The following is a 12,573-nucleotide window of genomic DNA, read 5'->3' as shown; positions in this document are numbered from 1 at the left end:
GAAGGGGCTCGGAAGAGGACTAGAAGTGAATGGCAAAAGAGAGTAGATGCGGCGCGAGCGCGATGATCAGAGGATATATCGCGCGTAGACGCCTACTCGTCGAGTGACTGCGGGCTAGTGTTACTGTGGCATTCGTCCGAGCTACACTGCCAGTTGGCCGTCCACTCGCATAGAGGGCCGAGTCTGGGTGGAGAGGCAGTAGCGGCTCAAGGTCGGCCACGACATGGCAAAGAGGGTGAAGACGGCATGATTGGCCAGTGTAAGTTTATGGTGAGCAAGGTCAATACCATGCGCTAGAAACTTTGGGCTAGAGGAGCGTTGCGCTGCACGGCGTGGTTGGGTGTTTGGTTGTAAGCGCCGGGCTGTGCTATTTGCAGCGCTCGCGTTCTGCACGCTTGTCCAATGACGAGACGCAGCGGCGTTGGACAGCATACTCGCCCAATAGTGCCGCGTCGAAATCGATTCTTGCTGCGGGGCTGAATATTGTCTCACGGCCTCGAGTTGGACGCGAGGCGGTGGTTGTGGCTGTTCTCAAGGCTGTCATGTAGTCATCCCGTGCCATGTGAGAGGGAAAGACCAGGTGCCGAGACCCGTCGCAGCCATCTCGGCAGTACACGCGACCAGCCACGCGGTTGCCGATCACCAAGATATAACAACAGAGAAGGTTTCAGTCAATTTAGAGCATTGACGGCCCCGTTCAGCAAACATAGTTGATTCGAAACGTGAGGTGGTGAGCTGCGCGGTTTGCATGGTCTGCATGAACAAGAACAGAGGTGAGGCGTGCCAAGGCCTGTAGCGGGGCATGGATAGAGGGGCAGGCGTGACGCTGATGCCGTCAACACCAAAAAGCTATCGTGAGCTCCGTCACACTAGCAATTTCCACAATCTCCCCATCTCTCCCATTGGCGCTTCTTCAGATCACCTATACACACCGAAACCGCACTAGAACCGCCCGTCATGTCACCGCCTGCCATCATCGCGCCGTCGATTCTGTCGGCAGACTTCGGAGCGCTGGGCAAGGCCTGTTCAGACACAATCTCCCAGGGCGCCGACTGGCTCCATGTACGCGATGCTGAGTTTCGGGCTGGAGGGCACGCGACTGACACGTGCAGGTCGACATCATGGACGGCCACTTTGTGCCCAACATGACCTTTGGCGCGCCTGTTGTCACCAAGATCCGCTCACACGTCGACCGACCGACCACCGCACACGGCAAGGGAACATTCGACTGTCACATGATGATCGCCGAGCCCAAGCGATGGGTGCGCGACTTCAAGAAGGCTGGCTGCGACCTGTACTGCTTCCACTACGAAGCCGCCGTCTCGTCAACCGCGGCAGACTCACCTAGTGGGAAGTCGGACCAGAAGACATCTCCCAAAGAGCTGGTCAAGTTCATACATGGCGAGGGTATGCAGGCTGGTATCGCAATCAAGCCGAGCACACCAGTCGATGTGCTGTGGGAGATACTGGAGAACCCAAACAAGGACGAGGTTCCGGATGTGAGTTCATCACCCCTGCACTGCCATGCTTTCCATCATCACAATCGATATCACGAAAGGGCCGCACGCGCTATATGGTGGTTAGAGGGGCCTCGGAAGTGGTCGAGCAAAGCGAGGCTGGGTAGGGCTGACCCTGTTGGGGCGTGGGCGGCACGCGCTGGCGCTTAGGCATACCAGCCTGCGTAAGCCCACTGTCAATCAGTCTTGACCTGTGCGTTCTTTCGAGAAGCCTGCCGCATGCTGCCCAACCGACTGTCCATCTATTGGCCACCTGTCATTTCAGTAATCCCCAAAGTTGACATCGGTACCTACCCGCCCACGCCGCAGGCTGCTCCCGCAGGATCAATAACCTCAACTCAAGGCCCGCGTTAGGCCACGTCACGTTCGGTAGAGATTTGATGCTAACATCCACAGATGATATTGATCATGACTGTAGAGCCTGGCTTCGGTGGCCAGTCGTTCATGGCGTCCGAGCTTCCCAAAGTCACCGCGCTTCGACAAAAGTACCCAGAGCTACAGATCGAGGTCGACGGAGGTCTAAGCGAGAAGACCATTGACCAAGCTGCTGATGCTGGCGCTAATGTCATCGTTGCTGGCAGTGCTGTTTTCGGCGCTTCTGACCCTGGAGACGTTATCAAGAAGCTCAGGGAAGCGGTCGATAGCAGGAGAGGAAAACTATAGAAAGGATAAGGATAAGACCGACGAATTATGACAATGACTGTAGATGAGCGTATGTACAAATAGAAATGCGAAGAAGCTTACCATGTAGGTGCTGACATGCGTCGATGCAATGTTACACAACCTGCCGGCTAAATTCTACGCCCATGGCCACCTGTTGGCCTTCATATCCGCAAAGATAGCAGATTCGGCAGATGTTATCGACAGGGCTGGTGATCTTTCCGCATGATATCACAAAGAGGGCCGTGGAGGCTACATCACTTTCGGAACCGAGCTTATCACTTGCAATAGGAGATTGTGGAGACTACGTTTCTCTCGGAGCCCAGCAACTGCCTCGCAAAAGGTTATCTTGGCTACTACATATCCTCTGGCTCAAGTCAAGTGCCATACAAAACCGCACCGTGGTATCTACATCGACACCAAATCACTCCTCACATTCATCGGCTGGGTCGTTGTCCTCCTCTGGCTCGTACTCAGATCCAGACCAGTCTGCATCTGTTTCTACATCAGATGCTTCAATCTGATTGTAGGTGCGTGTACGTCCGGGTAGCTTCGGGACGGTTGCCCTGCCCCCATCCCGCCCCCGCCCAGCATGCAATCTGAACTCCCGCTGGCGATTGAGGCGCTCCCTCCTTGTCGTGGCGATGGTCTCAGCGTGAGGTGCACTGGGTGCTAGACCATATGTCTCTTCCCCTGAGTCCGTAAGCATCTCCAGATCTGAGGAGGCGAAGTGTGCCATACCTGGCTCACTGTCATGAAGAAGCCCAGCGAGGGTCTCCTGATACCTCTCTTCATCGAACTCCCATTCTTCCTCCTCGTTTTCGTCATCGGCATCGTCAAATTCCGACTCGTCGCTGACGTATACATGTGTATCTTCCTGGTGAAAAAGCTCTTGGCGGCATAGTGGGCATCGATTGTTGTTGGGCATTTCAGCCTCGACTTGCTTGACGATGCAGTGGTCTCCGAAGATGTGGCCACACGGAAGTTGCACAGGAACGTGCCTAATAGAGAGCATCTAAGTCAGTGTGCCGTTGTAGTAGGGACCATCAAGTGCTACTTACTCGGTAGCGTAGTCGTCCAGACAGATGCTACACTTGAGCGGCTCTAGCCCCTGAACGAACTGGTCTTTGGTTAGCATTCTTGCTGTAGGATTGCGCTGAAATCGATGCAGATATAGACAGAGGTTCGACGGTGAGGTAGAGTCTAAGGAAAAGGTCTTGTGCAGTTGAAAGAAGGAGTATCATAGTATGCGCGGAGCCGGCATGAGGTCGCATCACTTTCATCACTCGAATATCCACTCTTGGATTCAATTCACCGTTCACCCTCTCCGTGATTCGTATGTTGCTCAAGAAATTTGACATACACTCCACTGCTTAGTTTCTGGTTTCAGTCTGGCTGTATTTCCAGATCCGACGATCTCTTGCTTCTTGCGATGTTTCCTCTATGATAGACTCTTAAGTAGCCTCACATTGTAGAATGGCTCTGAATGCATCTCCTCGTGATGCTTTCACTTGGTTCATGTATGAGCGCAGCTGTGACGATATGACGTCGGCGGGAATGTATATAGTGAATTATGTAGCGAAGACGACGAAGACCATGAAGACTGGATTCTTCGAGATTGTAACGCGATCCTCATTGTAGAACAAGAATTCATTGCGTCTTGCGAAGTAAAGTGAATACAGACATATGACAATAGTAGTGGATTCTTGTGGGCCATCGCTAGCGCGTACCCATGCGCCGGAACCCCGAACATTTTCTTGAGCTTCTCCACAACAACACCTCGCGCCCACCAAATCGACTCACGCGGGTCGCATGAGCTCTGATATGGCCAAACGAAAGCGCGGCGCTCGCGACGAGCCACCTCCTGCCGATATGGGACTCGGTGCGACACTGGCGCACATGCGCGGCGAAGCGCAATCCGACAATGCGGCAGCCACCACAACTAACGGAGACGAAGAGGGCTGGACAGTAGTCAGCGGCTCGAAAAGGAGACGGAAGGAACGCGGATCGCAGTCTGAGCACAACGGGCGCCGCGCCTCAAACTCGCCTTCGCCAGCTCGCAGTCCTGGCCAAATGCGCGACACAGATGGGCAGGGCAAGCGCAAGGCACGATCGCCACCGCCGCAGCAAGATGCAACTCCCGACAACCCATTCGCGGGCAAGGACGCCCAACTAGGAAACCGCCTTTCCTCCACCGACAACCCATTCGTCACATACAAAGCTGGCTCTGAGCAGTCAGGCGAGAACATGACCAGAGAGGAGCGCAGGAAAGAGCGCAAGCTGCAGAGGAGCTACCCAGCCATTGAGCATTCACATCATGCCCGCCTGAACTCGCACGTGAAGATCACAGACCTCCAGTCACTGGTGCTCTACTTGCTTGCTGACGGTAATGCGCCGCAGTGGGTTTCTGTACGCAGTCGTGCCAATATCCAACAGGTCGTCATGCTTATGGTTCCGGGATTGGACCTGGGTATGTTCAACGGCGATGTTGCTCTAGACGCCGCGCCTCAGTCGAACCCTTCTGTTGGAGCAGAGACAACAGATGCGCAGACTGATGCTGCGCTCACGGCTGCAAAGGCTGTAAAGGATGCACAGGCAGCAAAGCCCAAGCGGTTAAACATTTCGCGTGATGACTTTTATCCGGCTAGTCTCAAGGCCGAAAAACTACCTGCATCGCTGAAACCCCTCGCTGAAATCTTTGAGCATGTCTGGCCCATCAAGGCTATAGGCGAACATCGCAACAACCAATATATGAGGGTGCATTCGCCCATCCATACGATGCTAACCTCACAAATACCCAAGACGCAAGAAGAGAAGCAGATGAAGAAGACGGGGAACCACAAAGGCCCCTTGCCGCAGAACTCGAAGAACTGGGAAAACAAGCGCACACGCATCACCGAATACATCGCCAGTCTAATGGAACAGCAAGAGAACGAATATGTGCTACATCCAGCTATGTTCACCACTTCGGAATCCAAGGAGGCCAATAACGAGAGAAGGAAGCTTGCTCATCAGAGTGCTGATGACGGTTGGGTCGACACCAATGTCGCTACCTTAGAAGATGCAGAAGTACCCGAGATGGAGATTGAACAAGGCAGTCTGACCGCTGGAAGACACATTATATCCGTCGACTGTGAGATGTGCAAAGCTGAGAATGACCAGCTTGTACTCACTCGCATCAGTCTATTGAACTGGGACGGCACTACGGCCCTCGACAAGCTGGTCAAGCCGGATGTCGCCATCAAGGACTACCTGACCCAATGGTCCGGTATTACAGCGGCCATGCTCCAAGACGTCACAACTACTCTAGCGGACATACAGAAGGAGCTATTGGAACTCATCACACCGCGTACAATCCTTGTGGGACACTCGCTAAACTCTGATCTCAACGCACTCAAGTTGACCCACCCCTTCATTATCGACACTGGTATCCTCTACCCGCACCCTCGTGGGCCACCATACAAGCAGTCGCTGAAGTGGCTTGCGCAGAAATATCTCAAGCGCGAAGTGCAAAAGGGCTCAGCAGGTCACGACAGTGTGGAAGATGCTCGGACATGTCTCGATCTAGTCAAACAAAAGTGTGAAAAGGGCCCGCGCTGGGGGTCAGGCGACACAAACGCGGAGTCTATTTTCAAGAGAATGGATCGGTCTGTACGACCAAAATCAAACGAAGTGCATCGTGCCGGAGCTGTCATCGACTGGGGCGACCCGAACAGAGGTCACGGTGGCCAAGCTCGAGTCTCCATAGGCTGCAAGACCGATGAGGAAGTAGTGGAAGCTATTGAGCGTACAGTAAAGGGTCAAGCTGAAGGCAAGGATGGCACTACTGACAAGATCGACTTTGTCTGGGGACGTTTGCGCGAGTTGGAGCTTGCAAGAGGCTGGTGGGACGACGCCAAGACGGCCGACGTCGAGCTCATTCGACAGAATGCCTTGCAACGACTGGGTCTTCTGAAGGACGGCGAGGATACAGATGTTGAGGTTCACGGACCTGAGCTCGGCGATGCCGTCTCCAAGACCATTGAACGTATCGGGCAGATATACGACGCTTTGCCACGCTGCACGGCCTTTATTGTGTACAGTGGGACAGGCGACCCTCGAGAAATACGTCGCTTGCAAGCAATGCAACAGCAGTATCGCCGTGAATACGCTACCAAGAATTGGGACAACCTCAGCGTCAAATGGACGGATACGGAGGTGCAGGCTCTTTCGAAAGCCTGTCAAGAAGCTCGCAACGGCGTTGGCTTTATTGTTGTCAAGTAAAGTACGAGTATTCGTACCTCGCGCGTGCTACGTGCAACGCAACGTGTCGTCGTACAAGGTGTCCAAGCGCATATCGCTTGACTGACACTCTCGGTCGTGGCGTATGAACGGATAATCGGGATGCATAGGCTGAGAGGCTGAATGCTTTCTAGAACATGCGTTGTGTTTTGCAATCATCGGTAGAAAGGATTAAACGCGAATAACTATCGTGCCAAGGGCACAAGTACTGCATGACATCAATCAACATCCCTGTCCACTTTCCCCTTACTTGGAGTTAAATTAGCGCAAAGCTTTTCGCCGCCTCACAGTGGGCGAAGATTGCGCAAATTCAACTCTGTAAAACCATAATCCCATCTTTGCCTGTGTGAGATCGCTGCCACGGTACAGCAGTGCCCTCAGCGACGATCATTCCGTCATGAGGGAGGCGGGTACCAGTTGGGACAATGCTGCTGACGACGACATGAAAAATGGCATGGATAAAAGCCAGAAACGAGTAGTCTGGCCCAGATATAGCTGCAAATGTAAATTCGGACATATAGCTATCATCCTGCATCGACATGTTATGCTAATTGGCCCATGTCGCGGATCAAACTTGGCAACCTGTAATCGTCGCAATTTGATGGTAATAAAGATAGCCGGCGCTTGGTCCCGGGATGAGTAAACTGCCCCATAACGATAGTGACTACCGATCAGGTGTTGGGATGCTGTGACACGAGTTCATACCTGTGCACGTCGACACATGCGTACCTCGGACGGTAGGGAACTGCTCGCATTCGATAGACGGACGAAATTACAGCTGAAGAGATCTGGCTGTTGCGCGAGATGGAACAGCTAGCGTGTTGCGCTTGCGACACGAGACGGCTTCAGGGCTTTTTCGCAATAGAGCGCATCTAAATTGATAGCGAGGCGCGCTAACCCCACTCGGACTCATGCATGGCTAATCATGGAATAACTCCTGCTAATTATTTCACTTGCCCTTTCCCTCCTCTGAATTAGCTCTCGTCTTTCAGGGTTCCTTCCAGTCTCCGCCGCAACCGCCTATTCTTGTTGGGGCCTACCATTTTTTCCTCTTCGCTTCCAATCTCACTGCGCTTGCTGAAACGCTATCCTGGACTGAGACGCGTCGTCGCGTACCCGAGACCGGTAGTTCAGCTTGCTTAGGCCCACCCTCTTTCATCCAACTTTTATTTGTTGCTATCTAGCACTTTTCGTGCAGCCTCTCCGCTCACTTGCAGCTATCGCCTAGGCACTGTTGTGTCAATGGGCTGCATCAATGGCGGGCTCCAGGCGATCCGGAATTGGCGAGGTGGAGTCAGACATGAATACACATGAACTTCAGCCATCACCACCAGAGGTTGTGGAGAGTGCTGATGAGGCCTCTCCACCTTCCCCGCCCACCAACCGTGCAACTAAAGCATACTGCAAGAATTGTCAGAAGTGCATTGGAGATTTCTACAACTCCTGGTACAAGGTCACCGGCAGCTACTTCGTTCCCGCCATGCTCGGCTCTTACAGTTCTACCTTACAGCCCATGGGCAAACTAAAAGCGGCGTCAAAAGGCACCGAATTAGCAGGATGGTAAGCTGAACCCAGACATGGCATTGGTCCCTTCTCCCTTTACAATTGTTTGTCGCACCTTTCCCTCTTATAGCCTTGGCTGGCTATCAACAAACCCCAACACACGAGTTGGCGTATCCCGGCTGCCGATGGTTACATGGTATTTTAAGTTTCTTCCTCTAGACGCACCGACGCTAGCCTGCACCAAATCTTTCCACACTATAGATTAACATCTATTAGACGTGTACGCCCGCATTTTACGTCCCGCATTCCTTATTGCTATCCTTTCGTTCGCACAGCAATCTTGGGACTAACTCAGCACCAGTACCATTCAGCCTTTATCGTGCCCCGATCCGGCTTGCGTAAAGACAGCTATCGGATTCACTGTTGTCACCGCACCTGCAGGAAAGGGATCTTTTCGGTAAGGAACTTCTCCAATGGCCTTTCAAGTCCTTGCATGATGGCTGACCTGTGACAGCGGTCGAGATTTCTTCAAGCTGGGTCGCATAGAACTGCAATGCGAGACAGCACCAAATCATACCATTGTAGTCGAGCCTGAAGTGGATGCCTCACAAGACCTACTAGCGAACGAAGACACCCCAAGTCCTCCCTCGTCGAGAGCAACACCAAAAGCGTCCTCGGCTGAAGCTATGGAGATTGACTCGCGTGCGCCATCTGTAGATCACCCAGATCACACTCGCGGGCGGTACGAGCCATCCCAAGACCGTAATTTACAACAGCAGCAGCAGTCTTTGCATCCTGTCGGAGACAACACGCCGTTGTTGACAGCGCCATCATCGAAGCAGTCTTCGATACGGAACTCCCCACACGCTTTTGCTCAAGACGCGCTGAGCACTGCACCGCAGTCAAATTCTCCCTATCTTCAAGAACCTCCTAAGTCTCACCAAGGTCCTGGTGTTGAGTCAATGAGCGGTCCACCTGAGGTACCAACAATGGTCCCTCAGACCAACGGCCATCACTATCCTCGTTCGCCAGAAGACGTTAGCATAGACGCTATGGCGCGTATACAGACGCAAATGTCCCACAACAGTGGCGCCTTAGCTGCGCATACCCGCGACATTAGGCTTCACCAGGAGAAGATGGACCAAACAGCAGAGACACTGCGTCAAGAATACCAGTTCAAGTTTCTTCAGCAGAACGAGCATATCAAAAAGGTGGAGGCGCTGGCCGAAAGATTACAAAGTGAGATGCAAGGCATGCACCATGCCATGGAAAACATGAATCGTGAGTTATATGCGATCAGGATGGAGAGGCAATCAGGAGCTTCGGCTACGCCCCATGCCGCTCCATCTTTCGCGGCGCAGAATGCAGCATTAGAGCAAATGGCGCAGCAGATGAATGTTTTGTCGCATAAGGCAAGTGATGTAGACCTTCTCAGTACTACTATCGAGATCATGAAGGGTAAAATTTATCGACTCGAAGAGCGCGCCGGACCTGAGCCCTCGCAAGCACCGCCATATACGTATCAGGCACCGCAAGCATCGATGGCACGCCCGCCTCATTCGCATCAGAGTACACCAACGATGACGCCGAGCAATAGAGCACCCCAACCAGTGACCAATGGCCAGCCACAGCAATCGTCGTTCGCCGCTCCTTCCACCACGGCGACACCTATGATCGCGCCGAATCCCACGAGCGTCGGTCCCACTGGAAGTCAGGCTGGCGGATGGGCTACCATCAACGCGGGAGTGAAACGAACACATCAGAACGGCGTTGAGAATCCACAGGAGGCCAACACTCAAGCACCCGGTTCGCCCAAGAGGCAGAGGCTTGTTGATGGTGGTCCTTCAGGTTACACGGCTTCGCAACAAACTCCCATGACAGACCATCGCTTTCAAACGCCTACGATACCGTCCCAACAAACTGTACCTGAATCTGTTCTTGGATCGCAATCGCAACAGCCTTCCTACGTCCCTTGCGCCACACAGGATGGCCCTTCGGACGCCAGCTGGCAACCCGAATCCCAGCGTATGATTGAACATCGACCGCGTGGGCGACGTGGCGGGGGTCCTGGAAGTCGGGGTGGCAGAGTTAGGAAGAGCATGCCAGCCCACGGTACACTCGGAACCCCTGATTGGGAAAGGCCTGATTGGCAAGGTGTTCCCGACTCTCAGATTAGTCCGTCTGGATACTACCAACACGTCCCGCAGCCAGGAAGAGGAGGCATTGCGCGGCGAGGTAGTGGAGGTGGGGGTGGTCGTGGCGGTTACCCAACCAGCGACCGTGCTAGCAGTCTAGGTCTACAAGGTGTGACAGCTGCTATGAGCTTCGGATCGCCAGGCGATATGTTTGGATCGGCAAAAAAGACGCGCACCAAACCTATTAGGAATGCAGATGGAGTCTTGATTCGCAAAGACGGGCGTCCCGACATGCGCTCGCAATCCTCTGCAGCTAACCTCCGCAAGGTGCATTCACGCAACGAAGGCGAAGCAAGCCACTCACCCACTGGCTTCACACCCACCAACCAGCAATATGCGACCTCGGGCAATGCACCGGACACGCCGAGTCCAAGCGGTTACGCAGCGGACCCAAACGCGAGCGATAAGCACAATGCGATCATGGGCAAGATGTTTCCCGCTGGTGTCGACGCAGCACGGAAACAACAAGACTACACTCGTCAAGTCTTTGAAGAGAACATCGATCATACCGTCCACCCACGGTCGCAGAACCACGCTCCCGCTACAAAGGCGGCAGTCCAGATCAAGAGAGAGCAGGTTGAGCGGAACCGAATCTCTGAGACACAAAGCCCACGGGTGCAGGAAACGGATGTAGATATGGATACAGGGGAGGACCACGCAGACGACGAGCGTCAGACGCCTGAGGAAGGCAGCAGTCACCAGGAAGGTGGTGTAGGACTCGAAGATCAGACTCAGGATACGAATATGCAGGAAGAACGCGGCACCGAAGCTGCCTCATACACCAGTCCGGAAAATGAGGCAGCTGGACAACCGCGTAAATTCAACTAGGAGAGCAGATTCGATCCGAAGACTGGGGTGCATCGTTATGTGAGGGTAAAGAACAAGTAAACCTTTTGTTTTGTATTAGTACTTGATAGACTATCAATAGTGTCAGTTGATACGACGGAATTCCATGTTTCTGCATTGGTCAGCTTAAATGTCGGTGACCCTTAGAGCCTACGTTGACGTTAGGTCACATACTTTGCATCTTTCTATATTAATGTAGGCTGTACGTTAACGTTACATTGCATACTTTACATCTTGTGATGTTTATGTAGGCTCTAGGGTGTTTAGTGATTCCTTGAATAAAATGGATGTGAAGGGTAACTTCGTTCGCCTTCACGAAATGATCGATATTGAGAATTACAGTACATTCCAAATCCGACTATGTCTTTCTAAAATGGGACAGTGGGAGCCTTCTCCGACCCATTGGACCTCTCCGGGTAGTGAATTGCGCCCTCGGAAGTAGCGCAATTGGTGAGGTAGGTAGCAGAAGCATTAACGGGGATGGCATTGCCTTCTTGAGGGCGGCCGTAGACCTGATAACATGTTAGCATCCATCTGATCATCATGTGCACACGTAGGGTATACTTACGTGCTCGTAGTACCAAACCTCGCTCAAGATAGTGTAGCCTCGATCAGTCGTGTTCTTGCCAGCATCAGTAGCATTGAACCTGGGTCCCGAGCAGCCCAAGAAAGGAATTCCGCCGTGCTGCTCGTACAGAACATCTACAAGATCAGAGTACGAGTACGTGGTTGAGTTAGAAGGTGTGATGCCCTCAGCAGCCAGCCAGTCGAAGGTGGGGAATCTCTTGTAGTACTTGACAGCTGTCTCGAAGAAGTCGACAACGTCCTCGTGCTCGCGGTACTGCGGGCCGTAGCAAGGGACGTTGAAGGTAGAGAAGCAGGTGGCGTGCTTGGAGAACTCGTGGCCCCAGAAACCGGGGTTGTCTTGCTGCCATGCGATCCAGTAGGTATTCATGTACTCCAAGAGGTCGTAGCGGCCGAATGGCTCGAGGAAGGTGCCGATGTTGGAGCCGTTGTAGGGTGGGACGAATGTGCCGTTTGGTAGCCCGTTCGTGGTGTTAGGTCCTGGGATGGGGTCGTATTGCCGGCTCAGGTCGCAGTACTGTGTGTAGCTACCGTTACAGAAGTCAGGCCAGAGCCCGTGGAGCGTCCATGTGTCGGTGGGGAGAAGCTGGCCCTCAGACTCGCGGCCGGTGTATGTGTTCCAGAATTGAGTGCTCAGAACAAGTCCACCGAATGTCTCGACACAGCAGGAGTCGACCTTGGAGGGATCTTGCGACGGGCACGACAGAAGTGGTTCTTGTAGCTGGCAGGTGTGGTTCAATGGGCTCTGGTTAGGGTATAGTTGTGCATTTGCCGTTGTGGCCAGTAGAGCCGCAGTGCCGGCTTTGGAAAAGGTACCCTTCATCTTGTCTTGACTGTAAAGATAAAAGATTGATTGACGCAAAGGTATTCTACGAGTTCAACAACGCTGGGAAGCCGACATCTATAAAGCTCACAAAATTTTGGCCACGGCGTACCCAGGCGGCTGCAGCCCCAGTCGGTGCTTACCACATGTAGAAGGTACATCT

General features: G+C 53.2%; 5 protein-coding genes across 5 annotated transcripts; 3 read left to right on the top strand and 2 right to left on the bottom strand.

The window, feature by feature from the left end:
• Window positions 1-957: 957 nt before the first annotated feature.
• J4E83_006137 (uncharacterized protein) lies at window positions 958-2,180 on the top strand (the record flags this gene model as incomplete). The annotated part of the gene is made up of 3 exons (XM_049333052.1): window positions 958-1,062; window positions 1,113-1,499; window positions 1,914-2,180. The coding sequence occupies 3 exons, from the start codon at window positions 958-960 to the stop codon at window positions 2,178-2,180; spliced, it is 759 nt and encodes a 252-aa protein (XP_049187742.1).
• Window positions 2,181-2,601: 421 nt separating this feature from the next.
• Window positions 2,602-3,315, bottom strand: J4E83_006136 (uncharacterized protein; the record flags this gene model as incomplete). The annotated part of the gene is made up of 2 exons (XM_049333051.1): window positions 2,602-3,178; window positions 3,239-3,315. The coding sequence occupies 2 exons, from the start codon at window positions 3,313-3,315 to the stop codon at window positions 2,602-2,604; spliced, it is 654 nt and encodes a 217-aa protein (XP_049187741.1).
• Window positions 3,316-3,989: 674 nt separating this feature from the next.
• J4E83_006135 (uncharacterized protein) lies at window positions 3,990-6,440 on the top strand (the record flags this gene model as incomplete). The annotated part of the gene is made up of 1 exon (XM_049333050.1): window positions 3,990-6,440. One exon carries the CDS (start codon window positions 3,990-3,992, stop codon window positions 6,438-6,440), a length of 2,451 nt encoding a protein of 816 aa, XP_049187740.1.
• A 1,273-nt stretch (window positions 6,441-7,713) lies between these two features.
• Window positions 7,714-10,984, top strand: J4E83_006134 (uncharacterized protein; the record flags this gene model as incomplete). Its single annotated transcript, XM_049333049.1, has 3 exons — window positions 7,714-8,018; window positions 8,323-8,418; window positions 8,476-10,984. 3 exons carry the CDS (start codon window positions 7,714-7,716, stop codon window positions 10,982-10,984), a joined length of 2,910 nt encoding a protein of 969 aa, XP_049187739.1.
• Window positions 10,985-11,370: 386 nt separating this feature from the next.
• J4E83_006133 (uncharacterized protein) lies at window positions 11,371-12,410 on the bottom strand (the record flags this gene model as incomplete). Its single annotated transcript, XM_049333048.1, has 2 exons — window positions 11,371-11,514; window positions 11,571-12,410. The coding sequence occupies 2 exons, from the start codon at window positions 12,408-12,410 to the stop codon at window positions 11,371-11,373; spliced, it is 984 nt and encodes a 327-aa protein (XP_049187738.1).
• Between the last annotated feature and the right edge of the window lie 163 nt (window positions 12,411-12,573).

Source organism: Alternaria metachromatica (assembly GCF_023757995.1).
Source record: "Alternaria metachromatica strain BMP 0045 chromosome Unknown scaffold_13, whole genome shotgun sequence".
NCBI lineage: Eukaryota > Fungi > Ascomycota > Dothideomycetes > Pleosporales > Pleosporaceae > Alternaria > Alternaria metachromatica.
Note: the sequence above shows the minus strand (reverse complement) of the source record. Positions and strands in the feature narration are given on the sequence as shown.